The 23,218-nt window shown below is 48.5% G+C and overlaps 2 protein-coding genes across 5 annotated transcripts in view; both read left to right on the forward strand.

The window, feature by feature from the left end:
• nbeal1 (neurobeachin-like 1) overlaps window positions 1-14,612 on the forward strand; it is a 27,989-nt gene extending 13,377 nt beyond the window's left edge. For 2 of the 4 annotated variants that reach the window (XM_068309054.1, XM_068309055.1), the window contains 44 exons: window positions 229-312; window positions 463-561; window positions 666-1,237; window positions 1,311-1,443; window positions 1,533-1,652; window positions 1,740-2,049; window positions 2,142-2,227; window positions 2,342-2,431; window positions 2,519-2,696; window positions 2,780-2,913; window positions 3,530-3,689; window positions 3,811-3,913; window positions 4,010-4,169; window positions 4,801-4,959; window positions 5,113-5,272; window positions 5,360-5,448; window positions 5,575-6,174; window positions 6,276-6,451; window positions 6,537-6,825; window positions 6,915-7,223; window positions 7,308-7,457; window positions 7,580-7,737; window positions 7,812-7,936; window positions 8,431-8,554; window positions 8,643-8,791; window positions 8,875-9,008; window positions 9,091-9,192; window positions 9,313-9,408; window positions 9,495-9,619; window positions 9,696-9,836; window positions 9,930-10,060; window positions 10,233-10,342; window positions 10,438-10,555; window positions 10,673-10,770; window positions 10,870-10,986; window positions 11,073-11,162; window positions 11,243-11,352; window positions 11,444-11,616; window positions 11,736-11,830; window positions 11,929-12,045; window positions 12,140-12,301; window positions 12,388-12,536; window positions 12,614-12,749; window positions 13,552-14,612. In XM_068309054.1, coding sequence (XP_068165155.1) covers window positions 229-312; window positions 463-561; window positions 666-1,237; window positions 1,311-1,443; window positions 1,533-1,652; window positions 1,740-2,049; window positions 2,142-2,227; window positions 2,342-2,431; window positions 2,519-2,696; window positions 2,780-2,913; window positions 3,530-3,689; window positions 3,811-3,913; window positions 4,010-4,169; window positions 4,801-4,959; window positions 5,113-5,272; window positions 5,360-5,448; window positions 5,575-6,174; window positions 6,276-6,451; window positions 6,537-6,825; window positions 6,915-7,223; window positions 7,308-7,457; window positions 7,580-7,737; window positions 7,812-7,936; window positions 8,431-8,554; window positions 8,643-8,791; window positions 8,875-9,008; window positions 9,091-9,192; window positions 9,313-9,408; window positions 9,495-9,619; window positions 9,696-9,836; window positions 9,930-10,060; window positions 10,233-10,342; window positions 10,438-10,555; window positions 10,673-10,770; window positions 10,870-10,986; window positions 11,073-11,162; window positions 11,243-11,352; window positions 11,444-11,616; window positions 11,736-11,830; window positions 11,929-12,045; window positions 12,140-12,301; window positions 12,388-12,536; window positions 12,614-12,749; window positions 13,552-13,626 — 6,996 coding nt within the window. In that variant the 3' untranslated portion in view covers window positions 13,627-14,612. Of the gene's footprint in view, window positions 1-228; window positions 313-462; window positions 562-665; window positions 1,238-1,310; window positions 1,444-1,532; window positions 1,653-1,739; window positions 2,050-2,141; window positions 2,228-2,341; window positions 2,432-2,518; window positions 2,697-2,779; window positions 2,914-3,529; window positions 3,690-3,810; window positions 3,914-4,009; window positions 4,170-4,800; window positions 4,960-5,112; window positions 5,273-5,359; window positions 5,449-5,574; window positions 6,175-6,275; window positions 6,452-6,536; window positions 6,826-6,914; window positions 7,224-7,307; window positions 7,458-7,579; window positions 7,738-7,811; window positions 7,937-8,430; window positions 8,555-8,642; window positions 8,792-8,874; window positions 9,009-9,090; window positions 9,193-9,312; window positions 9,409-9,494; window positions 9,620-9,695; window positions 9,837-9,929; window positions 10,061-10,232; window positions 10,343-10,437; window positions 10,556-10,672; window positions 10,771-10,869; window positions 10,987-11,072; window positions 11,163-11,242; window positions 11,353-11,443; window positions 11,617-11,735; window positions 11,831-11,928; window positions 12,046-12,139; window positions 12,302-12,387; window positions 12,537-12,613; window positions 13,514-13,551 lie in introns of those variants that run through there. The other 2 variants (XM_068309052.1, XM_068309053.1) reach the window with 1 other exon arrangement.
• Window positions 14,613-20,008: 5,396 nt separating this feature from the next.
• LOC137591425 (adrenodoxin-like) lies at window positions 20,009-22,986 on the forward strand. The gene is made up of 4 exons (XM_068309403.1): window positions 20,009-20,450; window positions 21,772-21,896; window positions 21,980-22,109; window positions 22,200-22,986. The coding sequence occupies exons 1-4, from the start codon at window positions 20,323-20,325 to the stop codon at window positions 22,306-22,308; spliced, it is 492 nt and encodes a 163-aa protein (XP_068165504.1). The 5' UTR covers window positions 20,009-20,322; the 3' UTR covers window positions 22,309-22,986.
• Window positions 22,987-23,218: the final 232 nt, after the last annotated feature.

The raw sequence follows: 23,218 nt of genomic DNA on the forward strand, positions 1-23,218 counted from the left end.
TGTTATTTTCAAAGCTTTAAATGGGTTGATTATCTTTGTATCGTTGCAAGCATTACATTACATGTCGATGGTATTTCAAATCGTCTGCATGCTTGTCATTTTCTATAAGCTCAGAAGCATTTGTCAGGAATAAGAGATCAAACTGGAACTGCATCTTCCTGATAAAATAAGGATTGACAGCCAAGAATCGGTTGTTTTAAGTGACTAACAGGTTTGATGTTCCTCCAGGTGTTTCAAGGCAGGCTAGACTCCCTCGCCGTAGCAACCATTAAAGCCCTGACAACAGTGATGCACAAATCACCAGCTGCAAAGGTAAGAAAAATGCATGTGAATTTAATTACATTGAATCCCTGCAGAGGATGGAAAAAGACTGTCAGTTAGTTATGAGGCACCTGCTTTGATTCCATCCGATATCTGTGCAGAACTAAAATCATGTGATTTGATTGTCCTTCACGTCTGCAGGAGGTGTTCAAGGAGAGGATTGGTTACAATCACCTGTACGAAGTGCTTACGTCGCTCGGCCAGCCGTCACGACTCCTCCTCAAAGAGCTGATGAACATGGTGAGAAAGAAGTCGTCCGTGGTGTGATGCGCTCGTCCCCACAGTCCTGCGTGGTTGTGATGAATGCGGTGTGTGTGTGTGTGTGTGTGTGTGTGTGTGTTCAGGCGGTGGAGGGCGAGCACACGTCGGTGGGGCTCCTGGGCATCAGTAACGTGGAGCCCTTGCTGCTGCTGGTCCAGTGGCTCCCGGAGCTGGACTCGTCGGAGCAGCAGCTTTTTACGGCCGACTGGCTCCGCCGACTAAGCTGCCTCAACCGCCAGACCCGCGCCACCTGCGTCAACGCCGCCATGGTGATGCAAGCGCTCGCCGCCCTGGAGCGTCATGAGCGCCTCCACCGCACGTGCGCTGAGAGCCTCCTGGGGCTGGTGGGCTCTCTGGGCTCCCAGTCCCTGAGTGCCAAGGAGCTCCTCGGACTCCTGCGCCTCCTCAGGCCTCCGGAGGCGACCCACGCGCACCCTTACGTAGCCCCCGCTCTGAAAGCGCTCCTGGCTATGGTGCGGAAGCAGGGCTTGGAAAGTGCCATGCAATACTTCGACCTGTCGCCCAGCATGGCCGGCATCGTCGTCCCGACCGTGCAGCGGTGGCCCGGGTCCGCCTTCAGCTTTCTGGCCTGGTTGTCGCTGGATCAGGACCAGCTGGGACCGACCAGCAAAGACAAGAGGAAGCAGCTCTACAGGTGAGAGGAAACGAAGTCTGGTCGTAGTGGGAAATTAAAGCTCTCGCTCAAACCACTCTGTTATTTTATCCAGCTTTTTCACCCCAGGAGGGACGGGGTTCGAGGCCTTTATCAGCTCGGCTGGTGTGCTGGTCGTGGCCGTGTGCACCAAGAAGGAGTACGTCACCGTCATGCTGCCCGACTATTGTTTCTGTGATTCTCTATGGGTGAGTTGATTGACAGCTTTCTATCTACTGTCTTTTCTATACTGATTAAAAACAGAAATGAAAGGTTTAACTTGTGTCTGTCTTTGCAGCACAGCATCGGTGTGGTTCACGTACCAGGGAAGAGACCATTTGGGCAGAGTCTGGTGTACATTTATGTGGATGGACAGCAGAAGCTATCTGCCCCCCTCAAGTACCCAGTAATGACAGAGGTGGGACCTGCTTTCATTTGAAGATGGGGCATTCAGTTCATAAGTTGAAGGTGTGTCTTTTCACCATCTTATCCCCTCCATCTGCAGCCGTTCATCTCCTGCGGCATCGGATCGGCAGGAAACCGGACCACCACCCCGCCTCCCTCCCAGATCCCAGACCCGCCCTTCTCCTCTGCCACCACACCCACCAGTCGCTCCTCTCTGGGCGGCATCCTGTCCCCGCAGACCTGGGGTGGGTTCCTGGGGGGGAAGTCGGAGTCCGTGACCAAGCTCATCTCTGCAGGGACCCAGGACAGCGAGTGGGGGAGCCCGACCTCCTTGCAGGGCCAGCTTGGGAGCGTCATGGTCTTCCACGAAGCCTTGCAGCCCAACCACATAAAAGCCATCTGCAGTGTTGGTAAGAAAGGGGGGGTGAGAGGAGGAGGAGGAGGAGGAGGAAGAGGTGTGGATCCGATAAAATAAGATGTCTGTTTCTCTCTTTTGACGCAGGTCCAAACTGCATCTCTCCATTTAAAGCCCAGGAGTCAGAACTTGGAGACCTTTCAAGCAAATTGCTGCTCTACTATTCACCCAAGGTGGTTATTAACTCATGAAAATTAAGAAGCAATTCTGTCAAAATAATATTTTCACCCCAGTTTTAAAATCTTCTTGATTGTAATTAACAATTTTTTTTTTTTTAATTCTTTCAGGCCTGCAAGAACCCTATCTGCCTCGATCTGTCCCCGAACATGCTGCACGGACGCCTCACTGGGAATAAAGTTGTCAACTGGGATATCAAGGTGGGTGCAGCCCATATTTTGTGTGATTAATCTGTAATCTGGTGGATGTGACAGTTTGATCATAAAGTCTGGTTGTGTTTCTGACAGGATATGATCAACTGTGTGGGCGGCTTGCCGGTGTTGTTCCCCATCCTGGAGCAGTTGGCCCTGGTGACCCCCGATCAGCAGGCCAGTGATCCGGCAGCTGGTTCTGACTTCATCACCCCGGATGTGACCACACCAGCGGATGGAGATTGGGTCATCCTCCCGTCCAACAGGGCTTCGGGTATGTCCTCCGACAACCTGCACATGTTCGTTTCTCCTTTCCCTCCCTGCTCTTTAATCATAATTTGATTATTTCGATTCCAGAGGCGCGACTGGAGAAGAATCTGGTTGCTACCTTCCTGTTGGTGCTGAAGCATTTCCTGCTGAGACACCCGATCAACCAGGAGAATCTGCTCCACTCGCATGGAGCTGGAACACTGGGAGGCCTCCTGCAGAAGGTCTCCGTTTAACCCTAATCTGTACATTATTAGACACACCATTTCTAAATCAGTATGTCTATTTTACTCACACAAATTAACACATTTATCAATAGACGATGCTATCAGTACTCTGAACATAATACTGTTGGCATGTTTTTACCTACTTACCATTCCTTTGTTAAATTATGTCAGATTAAAACAGTCCTGCTCTCGAATGACTGTTAGAAACTGATTTGAGGTTGTTTTTTTATAAACCACAGGAGACATTTTACCACAGAAGCATGAATCTATTTCCTTTCTCCAATTTGTAACCTTATTACTGTGCAAGTTACCTAATTATCAGGGGGTTCCCATGATAACAGTAGTTCTGCACCAGGCATACGTTGGTTTTTTCAGCTCAAATTTAATTTGGGGGAGGGGTGCAACATTTCTTCCTCCCATCTTTCCGCAGTTGTACAAAATTAAAGATTCATCAGAGGGATGTTTTAGAAGCAGCTCTAACAGTGGGGTTAATCTCAGATAAAGAAATTGCTTTTGATGTGATAACGGCAGCCACGCCCTCGCCTCTGAAGAGAGTTGATGGCATTAATGTTTCTGTAATGGCTGTGTTGTTGTTGTTGTTGTGCGTGTCCAGCTGCCTGTGGGCCATGTGGACGTCAGCGTGTTGGTCGCTGTGCAGCTCCTGATAGAGCAGGTGACGTATGAGAAGAACCAGGCGCTGCTGCAGCAGCTTCACACACATCTGCTGTTCAACTTCAACATCTGGAGCAAAGGAGACTTCCCTCTGCGTATAGGTCAGTAACCCTGATGATCAAATGAATCCAAACGTGGGGTGCTGGTCACGGTGTTGCTGTATTTTTTTACAAAAAACATCCAAATTGAGACTTTTATGCTTGTTTTTTCCTGCCAATGAAGGACACATCCAGTACATGTCCACTGTCATCAAAGATAACAGGAAGCAGTTCAGGAAAAGATACGGAGTCCAGTTCCTTTTGGACACCGTGCGCCTTTATTATGGGTGAGACGTTCGCAGCCGTCCAGTACAGTTAGTCTCTTTTCCTCACATCATCGTCATCGTCATCATCATCCTCATCGTCGTCTGCTCTGCACGCAGGAGGAACAGTAATAAAGAGAGCGACCTGAGCGAGGACGACATCCGTACCATCCGTGCGTCTCTCTGCGGTCTCGTCAAGTTCTACATCAGCAAGGGAATGTCTCAGGAGGAGATGCAAAGCATTTTGGGATACATCTCTGCCATTGGAGATGAGGAGCAGGTGAGGTGACATTGGTTTTGACTTCTGAGATGCTTCACAGAAGGAAAATGTCTCCTTGATGATTAAAATAAGTCTTGAAGACACTCAGGTTTTATCAGACGGATTAGAGAATGAATAAATCGTTTTTCTATCCCTGCTAATCCTTATAATTAAATCATAATGCTGTGCTATTTGTGGACGATGCCAGCCCCCCACTCTTCTTAAATGTATCCATCAGTGGGTGAAACAAACCACTTAATTTCTTGAGTGTTTTCCTCGTCACTTAAACATTTGTGAGATCAAGTTTCCACTGGAGTCAGAATCCGTCTCCTTCTTTTTGGAAATCCGTTTCTTCGTCTGGTCGCACCTCCTCCTCCCCGTCTCTCTCTTCCTTTTTAAACCCATCTTGTCTTTCGTTTTGTCACTTTGCGTATCCTTTTACACCGCAGTGCTATATGTGGAAGCTGACGTCATCCTTTATGAACATATGGGCAGTTCCTGCTCAGCCTCCTGGCATCTGTTTTCCGTTTCTGATCCCCGTTCACTGAGCCTGAGTGTTCGATTTTGGTTAAAGTTACAGTCTAGAGTTGTGGTTTGTGAAAATACAAAAATCTCTCCACAGGAATAAAAAAATGTTGTGTGTGTGTAACAGTTGTGTGGGCTGCTGGAGCTGTTACTCAGCCTTCTGCAGAGCAGTCCGGCCAAAGACCAGCTCTTCCTGCTGCTGTTCGAACCCGGGGCGGCCGACTCCTGCTACGCTCTGCTGCTCAACAACAAGCATTCAGATCGACTTCGAGAGCTCGTCTTCAAGGTGGGGAACGCCTGATGACCTCATGCTGCCTCCGTTTCTGAGCTGCAGCCACTGTAACTGTCACTAAAGGTTCCCTTTAGTCAGTGGACTGCAGAAATGTTCTCAATCCTGAAGAAATGAGCAAAAATGATGCGATCAAAACGTTCTTCGCAGTTGTTTGAGCGCATGTTGCGCTGCGACCGGGTCTACGAGAAGAACAAGCAGCGCGTGCGTCTGAGGGAGGCCGGCTACGCTGGGCTGTCGCTGCTCTTCTCTGAGCTTCACATCACCCCCACCTTCATCCGCTGCCTCCTCAACCAGGTCCTCCACACAGGTCTGCTCTCCTTCTTCTGCAAATTACGAGTGTGTCTTCTGCTGTTTTGTAGCGACTATCTAAAAATTGTGTGTCTGAATTCCACAGATAACGTGGTGAACTACAAGGACCTCATGGCTCTGGTGCAGCTCACCCAGCGGGCCGGGCCCGGAGTACGCCTCATCGTTTGCAAGAGGGTGAGGCTTGAACCTTTTTGGTTTATTCTGCTTCTTATTTCTTCTCATGGAGTTCTTTCTTTTCTCTTTGCTGCTACACAACTTTTTTCCTCTGCAGCTGTGATTATATTTTTCCTCCGTCTTAAGGTGTACCAGCTGCTCCAGTCCCAGCAGGACGCTGCCATCCAGATCTCCAAGCAGCAGTGTTGGCAGGACACTCTGATGCGTCTGTACCTGCGGGGTGAAGGGTCCTTCCCGCTGCGGGGGGCCGACACCATCAGCACTTGTAGCCTGGAGCTGAGCAGATCCGGCGGCGGCGGCACCAACCGGCTGGAGCTCCCCCTGGAGAGGAAGGTGCGGGCCGGCAGCGCGAGCCGCTTGGACCGACTGGAGGACGACCGGCTGAGCATTGGCGACACCCGCTCCGTGGACAGCCTGGAGAACGGCGACGTCATCTCGCTGCTGGACACGCCCTCCTCCTCCGCCTCCACCGAGCCGCCGCTTCACGCCAAACCCTGGGTGGTGGGGAAGTCGGGAGGCCTGATGCTGGATCTGTCGCATCTTCAGGCCTACGAAGGCGTTGAGAGCGGAAGCCAAACGCCCGGCAGCATGCCCAGCACGCCGTCTCCCCTGGAGACGTCAAAGCCGTTCCCTGGAAGCTCTGGGGAGGGTAGCTCCTCCCTGACTGAAGACAGCTTTCTATTCAGTGACAACATCTCACTGGGGGAGTCTTTCAACAACGCTGAGGTCAGATATATGTCGTCCTTATAAAAGTTCCTACTCAGGGCATAGCTCTTCAAAAAAAAAAAAAAAAAGTGGGTCATGTGACTTTCTTCGCCATCTTTCAGCGAGCGGAGGAGGAGCTGTGCAACATGCTGCTGGAGATCGTGCTGTGCGTGATGTGGCGCGGCGTGGAGGGTTCGGACGATTCGGCGTGGCTGGAGCGCGGTCAGGTCTTCTCCGCTCTCACCAAACTCGGCACGGCGAACGAGCTGCTGCTCCCGGTCGACCAAATCAAACTCAGGTCGGACGTCCGTCACACGCTCTTAGCTGGAGAAGACTCAGCCGTGCTGAAAACATGCTAACACTCTCTCTCTCTTGTCTTTCAGTCTGATGGAGCGCATGTTGGAGTGGGCGGTGAGCGACAACCGCGAGGCGTCGGCCGCCACGCTGCCGCAGCACACGGAGAACGCGGTGCGGCTGCTTCACATGGTGCAGGACTTCCTGCAGGCGGAGGGTCTGATCAACCCGGCGCTGTGGACGGAGAAGGTGCTGGAGGAGACGGTGACGCTGATGGACAGCCTCATGGTGTGGTACTCCGCCGGCACCCAGTGGTTCCAGCTCTCCCAGGTCGGACTGAGGCTCCTGCTGGGCTTCATGGCGCAGGAAGACCTGGAAGTGAGCCGTTTGGTCCTTTTTTGTAACTCGTGTGGCTTTTTTTTGTGTTTTTTTTGTGAGCATCCAGATTAATGACTGACGTCTCTCAGGTGGGTGCGATGGCCACCGCCAAGCTCAACGGCATCCTGCAGACGAAGGAGGTGTCGAGCCAGGACGAGGCCTGCTACCTGCTGGGTAAAGTGGAGGGGATCCTGCGGCGCTCCGTCCAGGAGCAAACCGAGGAGACGTACTCCTTCCTGGTTCCGCTGCTGCGCACGCTGCTCTCCAAAGTCCACCGCCTCCTCTACATGGAGCTGCACCTCCCGCAGCTCCCCGACACCAACGGCAGCCCGTCCTTCTTTGAGGACTTCCAGGCGTACTGCAACTCGCCTGAGTGGAGGGTCTACCTCGACAAATACGTAATTCACAGTCACTGTTGGTGTGTTTTTACTTTTTTACAAGGTAAAGGAAGCATTTTCTCATCCACGTCTGTTTGTCTTCAGATCATCCCCTACATGAAGCAGTATGAAATCGAAATCTTCAGCCAGGGACACGAGACCATGGCTCTCTACTGGAAGGAATGCTACGAGACCTTCATGGTCAGCCTGCACAAGAGAGAAAGGGAGAGAGGGGAGAGCAAGATCCGCTTCCAGGTGTGTTTTCGTCTGCTCAATAATGCATGGAGAGCGACTGAAGCCTCCGTTTCTCTGCTTCTTCTCCAGTACGGCTCCTAAGCGATGACTCCACGCTCCTAAACTCTCCTCTTTCCCCTCAGGAGCAGTTTGTGGAGCCTTTCTCGCGCCGAGGCCGCCAGGAGAACCTCCGTTACAACAGCATGTTGAAGCAGCAGCACAGCCAGAACGGCGCCACCCTCAGGCAGTGGAAAGCAGCGCGCCGGGGGCTGGTGTGTGAGAGAGGGCCCTGGGCTGAACGGTACGGGCATTAACAGCCTCCAATACAGATTATAGATGTTTTGGGTGGGATTTATAGGTGTGTGTTTCTGACAGGCTGCAGGATGAGATGCACTGGAGGGTTTCCAGCGCGGAGAACTTCTCCAGAATGAGGCTGAAGCTGGTTCGTAATTACAACTTCGACCCACACAGAGAGGCCAGCGCTCTGAGAGACAACCTGGGTGAGAAGAAGTCGCCTCCCTGTGATTTCCTTCCAGATGTGATTTGTGTGGGCGCCTTTTAAATTCATACTTCTGCTTTGGAGCTAAATTTAATTGGTCTCTATTCACTTGCAAAAAAAAAACAAACCAGCTGATCAGCTCCAGATTTTATATTAACGGATGGATGGTGAGGGATAAGTGTGCACACAGTCTGTTATGAACACACTCATCCAGTCTGTCCTTGATAAAAAGATTAAAAACAACTTGAAAATCCTCTTAAAGCTCTACCATCTTCTGTGTGAAGACATCGATCCACTCTGCTTGGTGTTTTGTCCTCATTAAATCACGTGTTTCAGTGTCTTTCTTTTAAAAAAATAAAATATTGAATATTAGAAGTTAAGGATAAGATACTTAATGGACAAATAAGTTGATTTCCAGTGCTGGTATTTGATGTTAACTGTTAGATCTGCTTCTTTTCTATCATCCCCCCTCTCTCTTTCTCTCTGTTTGCTCAGGCGTCCATCAGCAGCACGTGAACCCCGAGTCTCTGCTTCTGGAGGCTGTGAAAGTGAAAGTCAGCGACCTGGAAGAAGACATCTTGGATCTGCCCGAGGACGACCCGGCTGCTGCCAGCAACCAGTCAGTCACAGAATACGACCGTAAAAGAAAACGCTTTCAGGATCCGTCTGAGGAGAATGACGGCCGTCCGTTCTGTGTCGTTGTGCAGACTGGAAGCGGAGGAGGCCGGCCAGAAGGAGAAGCTGGTGCTCTGGGAGGACTGCGAGTTGGTGACGGTGGTGGACGTGGTGCCCGGACGCCTGGAGGTCACCACCCAGCACATTTACTTCTACGACAGCAGCCAGGAGAAGGAGGAAGGTGAGGACACAGAGAGGAAGGTGTGTGAGAAAACACGAGATACCAAAATATCACCAGAGTAACCGTCTGCTTCTCACCCGAAGGCGTGGGACACGACTTCAAGTGGCCCCTGTCTCAGATCCGAGAAGTCCACCTGAGGCGTTACAACCTCCGCCGCTCCGCTCTGGAGATCTTCCTCATTGATCAGACCAATTACTTCCTCAACTTCAAGAAGGAGGTAGAGACACGTTTCAGAGAGGAGTATCCTCCTCCTGTTCTGTAAGGACTTTTATAGAAACACCCTGTTTTCTGATCAACAGGTGAGGAATAAGGTGTACAGCCGCATGTTGCTGCTGCGATCCCTCAGCCTTTACGGGACCCGGTCGCCGCAGGAGCTTCTCAAAGCGTCTGGACTCACGCAGGTCAGGAAACAATGACGCAGCAACAAAAGCATAAAATGTAGGAATAGAATCACGGCCTTGTGATTCAGGTTTAATTCAACATTTTCCTTTATTGGTTTTCTAAATCCTGATTTTGTACAGAAATGGGTGAACCGGGATATCTCCAACTTCGACTACTTGATGCAGCTGAACACGATCGCGGGCAGAACGTACAACAACCTGGCGCAGTATCCGGTGGTACGTCCCTCACTGAACGCTGAGCAACCCGCCTCACACCCGTGTCAGCTGGGGGAGTCATGTGACGTGTGTCTGTGTGTCGCCAGTTTCCCTGGATCCTGTCGGACTACACCTCAGAGGAGCTGGACCTTTCCGATCCTCGGGTCTTCAGGGACCTTTCCAAACCGGTGGCAGTTCTTAACGAACGCAACGCAAAGGCCGTCAGAGAGAAGTGAGATTCACGTTTTTCCTAAACAAACGACACAAACGTGCAGGAAAGCGGGTTAAATTTTAAATATCTCCCTCAGGTATGAAAGTTTTGAGGACCCCACGGGCACCATCGACAGGTTCCACTACGGCACCCACTACTCCAACGCCGCTGGAGTGATGCACTACCTGATCAGAGTGGAGCCCTTCACCTCCCTACACATCCAGCTGCAGAGCGGACGGTGAGGCGCCGGCGCGTTTCCACGTCTGCGTTCCGAACGCGCCGGTGTTTTTATTACCTCTGCTCACCTCTGTGCCGTCCCGCTCTGGCTCAGGTTCGACTGCGCCGACCGACAGTTCCACTCCATCCCCGCGACCTGGCAGACCCTCATGGACAACCCCAACGACGTCAAAGAGCTCATCCCTGAGTTCTTCTACTTCCCAGAATTCCTGGAGAACCAAAACGGTGAGTTTTGATTGAGATATTTAGTTGGATTTAAACGTATTTTTTACATTACTGTCTGGTTATTTTTGAGAACAGACTGAAGGATCTTTTAGAGGTTAATTTGAATCCTTTCTTCCTCCTTTTCTATATTTTACTCCTCTCCGTCGGTCCCTTTGTTCCTTCTCTCTGCCAGGTTTTGATCTGGGTCGTCTGCAGCTCTCCAAGGAGAGGGTAAATGATGTTGTTCTGCCCAAATGGGCCAAGTCTCCTGAGGACTTCATCTACAAGCACCGTAAAGCCCTGGTGAGACGCAGTTCCTGTTCTGCTGCTTTTGCTTGGCTAAAAACGTCATAAATGTGATTATTTAAATGCTTACACCCCCCTCCCACCCCCACCAGGAGTCAGAGTACGTATCAGCTCACCTCCACGAGTGGATCGATCTAATCTTTGGTTACAAGCAGAGGGGCCCGGCAGCAGTGGAGGCCCTCAACGTCTTCTACTACTGCACATATGAGGGTAAAGCGTCCTGGGGGGGTTCATCTTGTTCAGTCTCACTCAAAATGGATCAAAAACAAAGAAATAAATGTAATTAGAATGAAAAAGAAAGCGACTGGTCGTATTTTTGTGCTGCAGGCGCCGTGGACCTCGACGCGATCACTGATGAAAAGGAGCGGAAGGCCCTGGAAGGCATGATTAGCAACTTTGGTCAGACACCCTGCCAGCTGCTGAAGGTGCAGACCGATCAGGAAATAAAGTGAAATCCACCCTAATCCAGAAAGTTACAGAATTAAATTATTGATGATCAGATTTTAACTCTTGTTTGACTGCAGGAGCCGCATCCGGTGCGTCTGTCTCAGGAGGAGGTGGAGAAGAAGAAGGGTCTGCAGGACTCGTCTCCTGTCAGCATGTTCGAACACCTCGGCGACCTCAAGTCCTTCTTCGTCGAGGTTTGATGCCTTCTTAAAATAAGACCGCATCAGACCGAAATGCATCATGGGTTATCGGTTAAACTCTGAACTCCGTCGTGTTTCAGGGGATCAGCGACGGCGTCCCGCTGGTTAAAGCCGTGGTGCCCAAGAATCAGTCGCGTTCCTTCATCACCCAGGGGAGCCCCGACACCATGGTCAGCTGTTGATCAATAAAATAAGACTTAAATGAGTAGAGAGAGTCGTGTTTTTATGGTGATGTGTGTGTTCTCTCCAGGTGACGGTTAATCGGAAGTGTTTGGTGGGGACCCACGGGTGGCTGCCGTACAACAAGAACATCTCCAACTACTTCACCTTCATTAAAGACCCCACAGTGTCCAACGCCAAGTCAGAACTGCCTCAGACCTGCATCGATTTTCATTCTGCTTTTAACCCAAACTCACGCCTTCCTCTTTTTCCTCTCCCCGCCCCCCCTCAGGACCCAGCGGCTCCTCTCGGGGCCCTTCGCCCCGGGCGTCGAGGTCACGGCTGGCCTGTTCGTGGTCTCCCATGACGGCAAGCTGCTGTTCAGCGGGGGCCACTGGGACAACAGCCTCCGCGTCACGTCGCTGGTGAAGGGCAAGACGGTGGGACAGCACATCCGGCACATGGGTACGCACACGCCCCGATTCCACACCCGCTCACACCCTGTTTACCTTCAGATTATTTATCACAGATTATAAAAAATACAGTTTGAGTTCTAATCTGGGATGCGTTCGTCTCTCCCTCAGACATCGTCACCTGCCTGTCCACCGACCACTGCGGCATCCACCTGATCTCCGGCTCTAGAGACACCACCTGCATGGTGTGGCAGGTTCTGCAGCAGGTCGGGACAGCAAACCCCCCCCCCCCCAAAACCGCGGGTTTAACCCCATAAAACATGCAGACACAACATTTTCATTTCATTTCATTTGCATTTCGCAGGGCGGAGCTCCGGTGGGTCTCCATCCCAAGCCGGTCCAGGTGCTGTACGGACACACGGACGAGGTGGTCAGTGTCAGCATCAGCACCGAACTGGACATGGCCGTGTCCGGATCTCGGGTAAGATGCTGACTTTGTGTGTTTTCAGGAATGAAAAGCTCTCAGTGTGTGTGTGTGTGTGTGCTTGTGTGTGTGATTACGTCGTGTTCCCCAGGACGGGACGGTGATCATCCACGCCGTGCGTCGGGGTCAGTACATGCGTTGCTTGCGGCCGCCGTGCGACAGCTCCCTGCCGCTCTCCATCCTCCACCTGGCCGTGTCGTGGGAGGGTCACCTGCTGGTCCACACCTGTGTGGAGGGCAAAGCAACACTCAAGGTGCTGCAGGTTTATTTCTAACACACACACACACACACACACACACACTAGCCTTTATTTACAGGTGTTTTCTTCTTTCTTTACAGGATAAAAATGCGCTGCATCTTTACTCCGTCAACGGGAAGCACCTGTGCAGCGAGATCCTGAAGGAGCAGGTGACCGACATGTGTGTGTCTGGAGAGTTTGTCATCGTCGGCAGCGAGCAGGGACACCTGTCCTTCCGTGACCTCTACAGGTAAACACCGCTGGAAAATCTGAACGTTTTTACGTCGCGATTCCCGTCTTAAACCCCCGCTTCACCCGTCTCTGCAGCCTGTCGCTGTGCGGCGAGCCCATGGCCATGCGGGTGCCCGTCCGCTGCGTGTCGGTCACCAAAGAGCAGAGCCACGTCCTGGTGGGGCTGGACGACGGGAAGCTGATCATCGTCGGCGTGGGCAAGCCGGCGGAGGTAAAGAACTCCCTGAGGAACTACATCGCTCAGAGCCTGGAGGGGTCGCCGCTCATGGCCTCCCCCCTGCTGGCCCCGCTTCGAGCTCGCTCGCCGACGCGCCTGCTGCACCAGCGCGACCAGCTGGTGTTCAGCCCCGCCTCCAGCTCCCATAAACCGTAGCAGCTTACGCCCCTCTCATCATCACACACACACACACACCTCTCTATCTCAGGGATGGTCGTCGCCCATGTTCATTTGGCAGAACCGCAACTGTGACATGCAAACCACTTGTAGCGTTTACCTCATTATTTGTTTTCTGAATTGTTCGACACATGTGCAATTTTATCACGATTTGGCCGTCGACCAATCAGAAGCTCCGTCGCCGAAGCTTCGACCTGAAGTGTCTTCATGTCGTGTTTTGATTTGATCTGCTCTGAAGCAAACTGAACGCTTCTTATCGCTTCTGCAAACTCGAGCCATATAAACAGTGTAGCTACGATCCAATAATGCAAACCAATAATCTGGAGCCAAGATAGATCTGTGACGTATTGATCGTGTAGATAGTTTTCCGTGTCGATGTCAGGCTGAAACGGGCCGTCGCATCTGATTTCACCGTTTCCGCTCTCTGTCGCCAAAGTGAGTCCAGCTGTGATTATTCTTCAAAAACCTGCAGCTTCACAAGTCAATCGATCTCCAATGAACCGATCAATCACTCATGAATCATAATCCCTCCTCCTTTTCCCCCTTCATACCCCCCCCCCCTGCTCTTCCTCCCCCATCCCACTTCCTGCTCCTCCTCCTCTTCCTCCGCTCTCCTCAGATCACACGGAAGCTGTGGGGCTCCAGCAAGAGACTGACCCAGATCTCCTCGGGGGAGACATTGTACAACACCTAGGGTGACCACAACTGGCCTGTCCCCCTCCCCTCCCCCCTCTCCTCTCCCACAACCCCCCCCCCCCCTCTATGCACATCCACATGCATTCCATCACCCAGCTCACCTCCATACCTGTCAGCCTCCAAGCAGATTGTTTCACTCTGTCTGAGCTTCCTGTTACACGTTTCCAACGTTTAATGAGTGGCGGGCAGCTGGATGCCCCTTTGTGTGTGTGTGTGTGTGTGTGTGTGTGTGTGTGTTCTTTTTCTGTGTGAGTGTGTGTTACTGTGGAGCGATCGTCCGGCGCTGGCGCCGCTGTTTCAATCCACACTTCCAAACGCCACAGCTTCCCTTTCAGATCAAGTCATCAGCGTTTTTTCCACGATGTTACACAATCATGCTAAAGCTAAACCCAGCAACCGTGTGTGTGTGTTTCTGTGTGTGTGTGTGTGTGTGTATGTGTGTGCAGTGTAATTCCATTCTCTGTCTTCAAATGTTGCTTGAAGTGGCCTTCTCGTCCCTGTTAGTTTGCCTGCTTTGCAGAGACAAGTTTCTTCGCGCAGCAGCTTTTACGCGTCCAGCGACGAGGCGTGCGCTCTGACGCGGTTTCTTCTTCTTGACTTCCATTCGACTTGTTTTGTTTTAGAAACATCGTCAGCGTCTGTCTTGGACGTGGGCGCATCAGTCACGAAGCGGTTTTTGTGAAATAAATTGTCACGACAGACGAAAAAAACACTACAAATCACTTCACTTCCACGTGACGACTCATCAGAGCAGAGATGAGCGACTCGAGCTGCACGGCCTCTCTGCGCTTCATCGAATGTTTTTAAGTTACTTGAATCCATGTTTATTTATCAGACGCTTGTGAAAGAAGGATGAAGAAATCCTCAAGGGCTTAAAGAGATGTCAGTGTTAACAGCAATACGGCTGTCGATGCTGTCTTCCTATTGGTTCCTCAGTCAGCCCTTTACCACCAGTCTTCCTGTATATGAATTCTTGACAGTAAACGCACCCTGACAGCCCCCCCCCCCCACTACCACCACCCCCGACTCAGCATCGCCTCTGACTATCCTTTTATTTATACGTCTCATCCTCCTTCCCGCTCTTTGTGAAGCGACTGATTTTACTTTCACGTCACATTCGAGGGAGTCGTGTGCGAGTGTGACGGCGGTAAAATCAGAATCACAAAAAACACAGTATGAAGCTCCTGTAGACGACTGCATGATTTGTATTTTTTTGCACCGTTTTGTGTGTGTGTGTGTGTGTGTGTCTGATTATCCGTGTGTGAGAGCATGCCGATGATGCGTGTTTATTTTTATAGCCAAATTCTTGATTTTCATCATACATGTTGATGCCGTGTGTCCGATCCTGGAAGTCTCGATTCTTTTTGGCTTCATCATGGGTGGGGCATTGGACACAGGGTGTCTCTAGTGGTTCCACCCTTGTATTTAGTTTTATTTAAATGGCACAGCGAGATGGAGTGCAAAGACCAATCTGTGTCCTTCTTTAAGAGATTTCTGTCAAAGGTGCATAAATCAGTTCTGTCTTTCCATCCATCCACATTTATCACTCTGACAACCGTCCACTGTTTGAGTGCAACAATGGAGTGCCTTTATCCCAGCGTGACGAGGGCAGAGTTACGTTTCAGTCATTACCATCACCCCCTCCCCTTATCAAATAAACCAAAACTTGTGAAAGCAGCATTCCAGAAGTTAAACCTCCAGGTTCAACGGGAACCAAGGATATATATTGTAAGACTTCAAAATCAGTACAATTGTGTGTCTTAGCAACATTCTCTGTGACTGTCACCAAAATGGATTTGTGTATATCTGTGATTATTTATGAATACGGTATATAATGTACAGCATGATTTTTATTTCAGCGTATTTGAAATGTACTTTTTGCACTTTCCTGGTACTAAATTGTAACAGATAGTTTTAACTTGGCTCCCTAATCTGTACAAAAATGCTTTATATACACAAGTGGAAAATGATCATTAAAGTCTTGTCTAAATTTAAATGTTGTCCTTTAAATCATTGTTTATCTGTCTGAAGCCTTCAGTGGAAACGTTTAAACACGAATGAATGGTGACAGCCACAACTGAGGTAAAGAAAATCTGAGGTTTTCTTCAAGTTGGAATTGAAATTAAAAGTCATGCTGATGTTGGATGCTAAATTATTTATTCATCAGTGGTGTTGTGAGAAACACGCCGATCACACGTCGATCGGGTAGGAGCAGATGTGGGCTCTCGTCTCCTCGCAATCGTTGGCCGTCCACCAGCTCTCGTCTGCAAAAAGACGGAGGGACAGATGAGTGAAGATGTTATGACTCACCTCTGGATGCAAAGAAGAAATATATCCCAGAAGAGGCCGACCTTTGAGCCAAAGATACTCATAAAACCAATAAGTTCAGATCTTATCTTTTCTTGACAGCCAGAGGATCGTCTGAGCTTTTCTGATCCGTAACCTTTACATAACAAATGCATTTTTTAAATTTATTTATTTTTTGTGCTTCTCTCACCTATCTTGAACATCTCCACACAGACCGGTTTATCAGTGTGAATGTTGGGGTGTCCTGGCATCCAGTCGCTGTAGCTCCACTCTGAGCCGTCGACCCAGGATGCCTTCTGGTTCTGGAGGAGCAACACCAACACACTCATATGTCAAAAATACGCACAAGTAATCATCTGGAGACGCTGTTCCTGTTTAAAAGTGTCTGGAAAACTCCATGTGCTTAACGTTCAGAAACAGATGGAACATTTTAAAGTACAGGTTCAAAGGTCAATGCTTTACCAAGGTAAGAATAACACAATCTGTCCTGGTGATAACGTATCTGATGAGACTCTCCTTGGCCTCCGCTCTGTGCCACAGAACAGAACCAGCCTCACCGTCATTAACGAAAGGGATGATGGGTAGTTTTCTGTTAGTCTTCTTTCTCTTGTAAGATAACGTTATTAAGACCCCGTTTGAACTTACCTTCACTGTTCCTCCGAGCCAGGTTAGCACAGGTTTCCTCTCTCCACCACCGGTCACCAGGGAGACCAGACGGGAATGCAGATCCCCGCTGGTGATGGATGCCAGCTCAGCATTCTGGGCGACGGCGTTGCATCTGGCCTGAGGACAGAGGATACAGAAAATAAGATTTAATCTGTAGAGGCAGGGAAACATAGTTGAAAACACAACTATCAGATCACACTTCAGGTTTGTAACTGATGTGTCTCACCTGAGCATCCTGGAAAGTCAAGGGTGTGGCATCAAACTCATAGCAGTTTCCATTGATGACTTCCCCTTTGCATGCCGCTGTCTGTTTTTGCAGCCTGTGTATGGATGGTTCGGTTCCCTGTCTGAAGCCTTCTGGAATAGGCATAAAAGGTTCGGTTCCCTGTCTGAAGCCTTCTGGAATAGGCATGAAACGTTCGGTTCCCTGTCTGAAGCCTTCTGGAATAGGCATGAAACGTTCGGTTCCCTGTCTGAAACCATCTGGAATGGGCATGAAACGTTCGGTTCCCTGTCTGAAGCCTTCTGGAATAGGCATGAAACGTTCGGTTCCCTGTCTGAAACCATCTGGAATAGGCATGAAACGTTCGGTTCCCTGTCTGAAACCGTCTGGAATAGGCATGAAACGTTCGGTTCCCTGTCTGAAACCGTCTGGAATAGGCATGAAACGTTCGGTTCCCTGTCTGAAACCATCTGGAATAGGCATGAAACGTTCGGTTCCCTGTCTGAAACCATCTGGAATAGGCATGAAACGTTCGGTTCCCTGTCTGAAACCATCTGGAATAGGCATGAAACGTTCGGTTCCCTGTCTGAAGCCTTCTGGAATAGGCATGAAACGTTCGGTTCCTTGTCTGAAACCATCTGGGATGGACATCTTTGGTTCGGTTCCCTGTCTGAAACCATCTGGGAGACGTGAAGCGGAGGGTTCCTCCGCACGAACCCAACCACCACCGTTCTTCTCTGCTGGAACATCATCAGGGACTGAAAGACACGTTTTCTTTGTATGAGACACACTTGTTAAAGTCAGGCAAAAACAACAAGACAAGACAACCAGCGAGCGGCCATGTTTGTAGTTCTGCAGGGCTCGTATCCTTGATGAATATTTCAGTCACAACCAAAATGGAAAGGTTCATAAGACCCTTCATGGACATCATCTGCACAGAAATTCATCACAACCCCTCCCAGAGATTTTTTGCTAAAAATTGTAAACTGCTTTAAATTTCCCGACATGGTTTCCTCACCCTCATTCGTCAGCAAGGGTCTCCTCTCAGTCTCTCCATCTTGAAGGGAACGATGGATGGAAGCTGGAAGAAGAAAGACACTTGTTTGTGTGGTTGTGTGTGGAGGAAATTCTATGATTTGAAGCGACACGACTTTGTGTCTTCGTGATGTGTTCTTTGGTTCTGACCCACTCTCCTGCTCATCTCGCTGATGTGTTCCTGCACCAGGCCCGTGTCCAGGTTCACCAGGAATCTCCTGGAGGGCTCGGTGCCTTGTTGGAAGCCATGAATCAAAGCCGTCTTCCTCACCCTTCCAGGGATGGGCAGCGGGACGGCCTGGAGGCCTGAGAATGTTTATTACACATCAGCGGCTGTGGTCACACAACTAGACTGTTATTAAGAGGTGGTCACATGCAGGTAGGGAGGCTATGGTTGAATACACAAACAACAATTACATATGTGGCAGGCCTTTTACATAAATCATTAATCATTGTGCCAGAATAATATATAGTCCACAACTTTTACATAATACAAGTAATAAATTAATAACGGTCAAAGTCAGATTTGTCCACGCCTGAATGACTCTGATTACATTCACTGCATCACAACAGAGGCTATAAAACTCAATTGAAATATGACATGAAGGTGAACAGTGGACCAGATTACGAAATGAATTTGCTGATTTTGAACAAAAGTTCGTTGCATAAAAAACAATAAATTTTAAGATATTTAATTTCAGAACAAGGTTATATTGTCTTAGATTGTCTGATCTCTTTGTGATTTATTTTGCATGACAAGCAAAATATATAATGACAGGCAAAACCTATTATACTGTGATGTCATCGAATCGACGGTTTGCAAAACAGACATCACCAAGTAACAGATATTTAGTGTTAACAATGAACCAAGGTATTCATATAAAAGAAGTACTTTATGATCAAGAAGTCGATGAAATGATTAACTTTAACAAAAAGCTCTGGGTCTTACCTGACAGTGTCAGGAACAAGAGAAATAACTTGAACATCCTGTAAAACAGAGAGAGTCTTTTTAGAATCATGAATCTACGTCTCCTGACTGTTCGACCCAGAGGCTCCTGCAGGGTTTGGACAGATTGTTCTTACCTGAGACAGCAGAGATGAACAATGAACTGCTCACACACCAAAGACGTGGCTTTAATATGTCACCGACTGGGTTCATAAACCCAACCCCACTAATAACTCTTTGAATTGGGATTATAGATTAATTTGATGGCTGATATGTAATGCACTTTGCCTTCAGCTGATAAAGAAGACAGTTGATCTCTGACAGGAAGTCAAATTACATTTTTAGAAGTCATTTCAGATTCATTTACAGTGAAAACCATATGTTTAGTACTGTTTAAGTATTGATAAAGACCTTGAAGGATGTAGATAAATTATCCTCTGTCTCTGGCACCACCTAGTGTATTTGTGTGACGTCAATAGTCCATCCTGTTAATGGAACAATTTAAAAATAATAATAATTAAATAGTTTCTGTGGATTAATCAGGCATAGCCTATTAAACCACCTACGAACCTAACTAAGTCACAGAACACAGAAGGTGTGTTCCGTTTTTAAATATTCCAAGAGTCCAAGGTTGTACTGTATGTGACACCTGAGCGCCTCCCCTGCGGCCTCAGGGAAATGTGAAGGTCCTGGAATGAAAGGTCTTTGACCTTTATTGAGCGACACTTTGGGGTTTCTTCGTTTTAATACTCAGCTATGTGGCGGTGACCTCACATGGCTTCAGTTGAACCTTCCCAGAAGAGAGAAATCTCTTAACCCCGCTCCCCCGCCTGACGCCAAAATTCAAAACGAGCACATCAACTCAATCACTCACACTGATTGGCAGAACTGAAGCAAGCACGTGCAGGAGCGGGGTATTTTCCGTTTGCAGCATTAAGCTAGCGACCACAAACAGGAAGAGCGTTAGCGCAACTTTCAAAATAAAAGTAAGACAATAAACGTTTTTATAATGAACAAGAAATACATCGTATGGGCAACATCATTTTTAACACGCGTATTCTTCAGATATGTTATGATGTAGATTCGCTATGTAAATATCTGGATGATGTGTATCCACAATCGTTTTAATCAGGGAAGCTTTTATTTTTGAAACCCCGACAGGATGATCCCCAAGTGAGTTTTTCTAACCAGGAAATTCAAGGAATCTCACAATAACTTGGTGACTTCCTAAAGTTAGAGCTGAACTACCGCTGGTAACATCACATTTCTTTTCGTTTTATAGCAAGTTATCAGGTAGTTAATTCGTTAATCTGGGAAGAAGAGCAGTTGCCACATGTTACTCGTTACGCAATGAAAGTGACAGTGACTGAGTGACTTCTCGCACATAAAAGAAGCTAGCTTAGCTAGCTAGCTAGCTCCGTGGGTCTCTCGGTAAGGCACGCTGCCCATCTCTGCGTGCGGGGATCCGGTGTTTTGGTCACATTTTCTCCACTTCGTTTTGTGTAACGTCGCTTCGGATGGCTTTAGTAGCAGCCTTGCGAAGACTAGCTCACGTTCGGCTAGCGGAGTACTCGCGGAGGACGGCTGCAGCAGCCAGCTGGCCGGCGGGTCAGAGGAGCTTCACCGCCGGCACGCCGCCTCTCAGGTAGGTCACCTTAGTTAGGGATGATCCACGTAAGAACACGAGTGTGTGGGACGAAATCAGACTAAAAGAAGAAGTATGGCGTCATCTTCATCAGGTAGCACCCGAGGGGACACTTCTTATCGGTGCCCCATGTGAGAGGAATTGGAGCTGATCGCCCTCTTTAAACATGTAAACGTCACCATTGTGTTGTTAATCACAGCTGATCGAACGTCTTGCTTTGGACTGGAATGAGTTATGTGGTGGGAAACTGATCGACAAAATATCCGTGGAGACATTGATCCGCTGGTTGATTGTGTGCCTGTTACCAAACATCAACACAGAGGTAATTATCTGCGTTAGCTCCACCGGGACCTCACACCCATCCACAAGGCCGGGGCGATTCATCTTTCAGTGCAGGTACAAGGTTTTCACGGGGGGCAGGGCCGTGCTTGTTGAATTGCATAATGAGTGATGACGTAGCTCAGGTTGAAGATCACGTGTGCCGGGTTGGCCTTAAACTGGTTTGACCCCGTCCCTGTGTGCTGACGTCAGGCAGGACCGGACGCCCCTGACCCCCCAGGAGCTATCATGTTAAAAAAAAAAAAAAAAAAAATATATATATATATATATATGAACGGGGGCTAGACAGGTTTATAATTGTGCTCCACAATGTTTAATTGTGATGTGAGCAGATGTGTTATTTCTAATTCTGATTTCTGATTCAGTTCAAGTTCACACAGATAGTTTGAGAATTCAGGGCTGTTCAGTTCAGTAAAAATCGTCTCGCTATCCTCCACTGCTTCATCAGCAGTCATCAGCGACCTCCTCCTCCTCTTGAAGCTCCTCCACATCTGTTTCTCAATCCTGGAGTCTTCCCTGTATGTTGTCCTTGATGATGATGTTCCACTGCAGCAGGGATGGAGTCGTGTCCTTGATGTTCTTCCACTGGGCAGGGATAACAGATGTTCTGCTGATCAGTGCAGCTTCTGCTGTAAACTACTCCTCAGGCTTTACTGATGGCTCCGTTGATCTCAAAAAGATTATATCACAGCACAAACATCAACACAAAAACATCATGTGATACAAGTACTTTTACATTGAAGCGATGTTCAATTTAAGTTAGTGTTCATTTGCTCTGGATAACTCCTGTGGTTTGGGGTGTAATGACTACGTCTGACCACCAGGTGGCATTAAAGTGTCATAAGCGTATTATCCGTGGGTCCTGGTGTGCTTTTAGGGCCAACATATCTGCAAATTACAAATATTTCAGGTTTACTTTCTTATCATGGAAATAAGAAATGTAGAAAAATCAAGTTGAATTTAAAGTCTTCTTGTCTCTCAGGTCGGACAACAAGGTGACAGTCCACTTCGTCAACAGAGATGGAGAGAAGATCACAGTGAAGGGGTCGCCTGGAGACTCGCTATTAGACGTCGTCATCAGTGAGGACCTGGATTTTGATGGCTTTGGTAAAAACACACACACACAGCTGCCTCTGTATGAAGAAAAATCCTTTTGTTAGATGAAGTAAGTAAATGTTTTGCGTCCACAGGAGCGTGCGAGGGAACGCTGGCGTGCTCCACCTGCCATCTGATTTTCGATGAGGACGTCTACAAGAACCTGGGACAAATCACAGACGAGGAGATGGACATGCTAGACCTAGCTTATGGCTTGACTGAAACGTAAGAGGGACACACACGATAAACGTCCTTAAAAAAAAAAACAGAAATACGATCAGGGAAAAAGGGTTGAATCCTTTCTTATTCCTGCAGGTCTCGTCTGGGTTGCCAGATCTGTCTGACAAAGTCTCTGGACGGGATGGTGGCCAGGGTTCCAGAGAGCGTGGCGGACATCCGGCAGAGCAAAGACGGCTCCTCCTAACTGGAAACCAGTGTATACAGACAGCGATCCTGCCCAGTCAGAACTGGGGGTATGACTTGTGTGCACAGGGACAGTGGGTGGTGGATGTAAATCTGTCGGCACTGCTGCATCTGCTGAGCCGCCAGTCTCGCTCCACCGTTTTTAACAGAAGACTAGAGCCGCATCCCAATAACCAATTATAGAAGGAATGAAAGAATTCGGTTCCTTCTTGTGTTTTAAAAGTAAAGCAGGAATGCTTTTAAGTTACAAAATATAAGAGGGACTGAAGATGCTTTGATGTAAACTACTGGTTAATCCAACCAGGTCTGTTTTTAATTAAGTGTGGGACACTTCTGACCATGCTACCACCAGCATAGCTCGCTATGATGTTACCCGTCCACCCTGGTTTCCTACTAGGACTCCCATGTGGCTCACCTTATGAGATCTGTGCCGATGCAGGATGCACGTTAAGACCTCAGCTGCCTGTGTGTGTAAAGTCAAATCTACTGAATGCTAAATATGACCTGAAGCTAACAGTTGTCAACGCCTTAGAGACTGTGCCGATGCCTTCACCTCCCTACATGTATTTTATCCTCCACTGTATACTCCTATTGTTTTTTGATCAGTTCCTCCATGTAACCATCTGATTTATATAAATGATTGTACATAGTTAGAGTACATACATGTTTATAGGGTGACTTAAATAAATAAAAAAAATCACCTTTCTAATAATGTTTAGATTGTCAATTTTTTCTGTGATTGATTGAAATAAACTTATTTCTGCAAACTCAACCAGGGACCACACACAATAAAACAATGACACTTGTTTTATTTACAAAAGCAGATCAGATGTTTTAAGCAGAAATAAAACAGTTAATATTTTTCAGGAAGCTAAAAGATTGTCATTAAAACTAAATAGGTGGTGTGATCG

Source organism: Antennarius striatus, chromosome 24 (genome assembly GCF_040054535.1).
Source record: "Antennarius striatus isolate MH-2024 chromosome 24, ASM4005453v1, whole genome shotgun sequence".
Lineage (NCBI taxonomy): Eukaryota > Metazoa > Chordata > Actinopteri > Lophiiformes > Antennariidae > Antennarius > Antennarius striatus.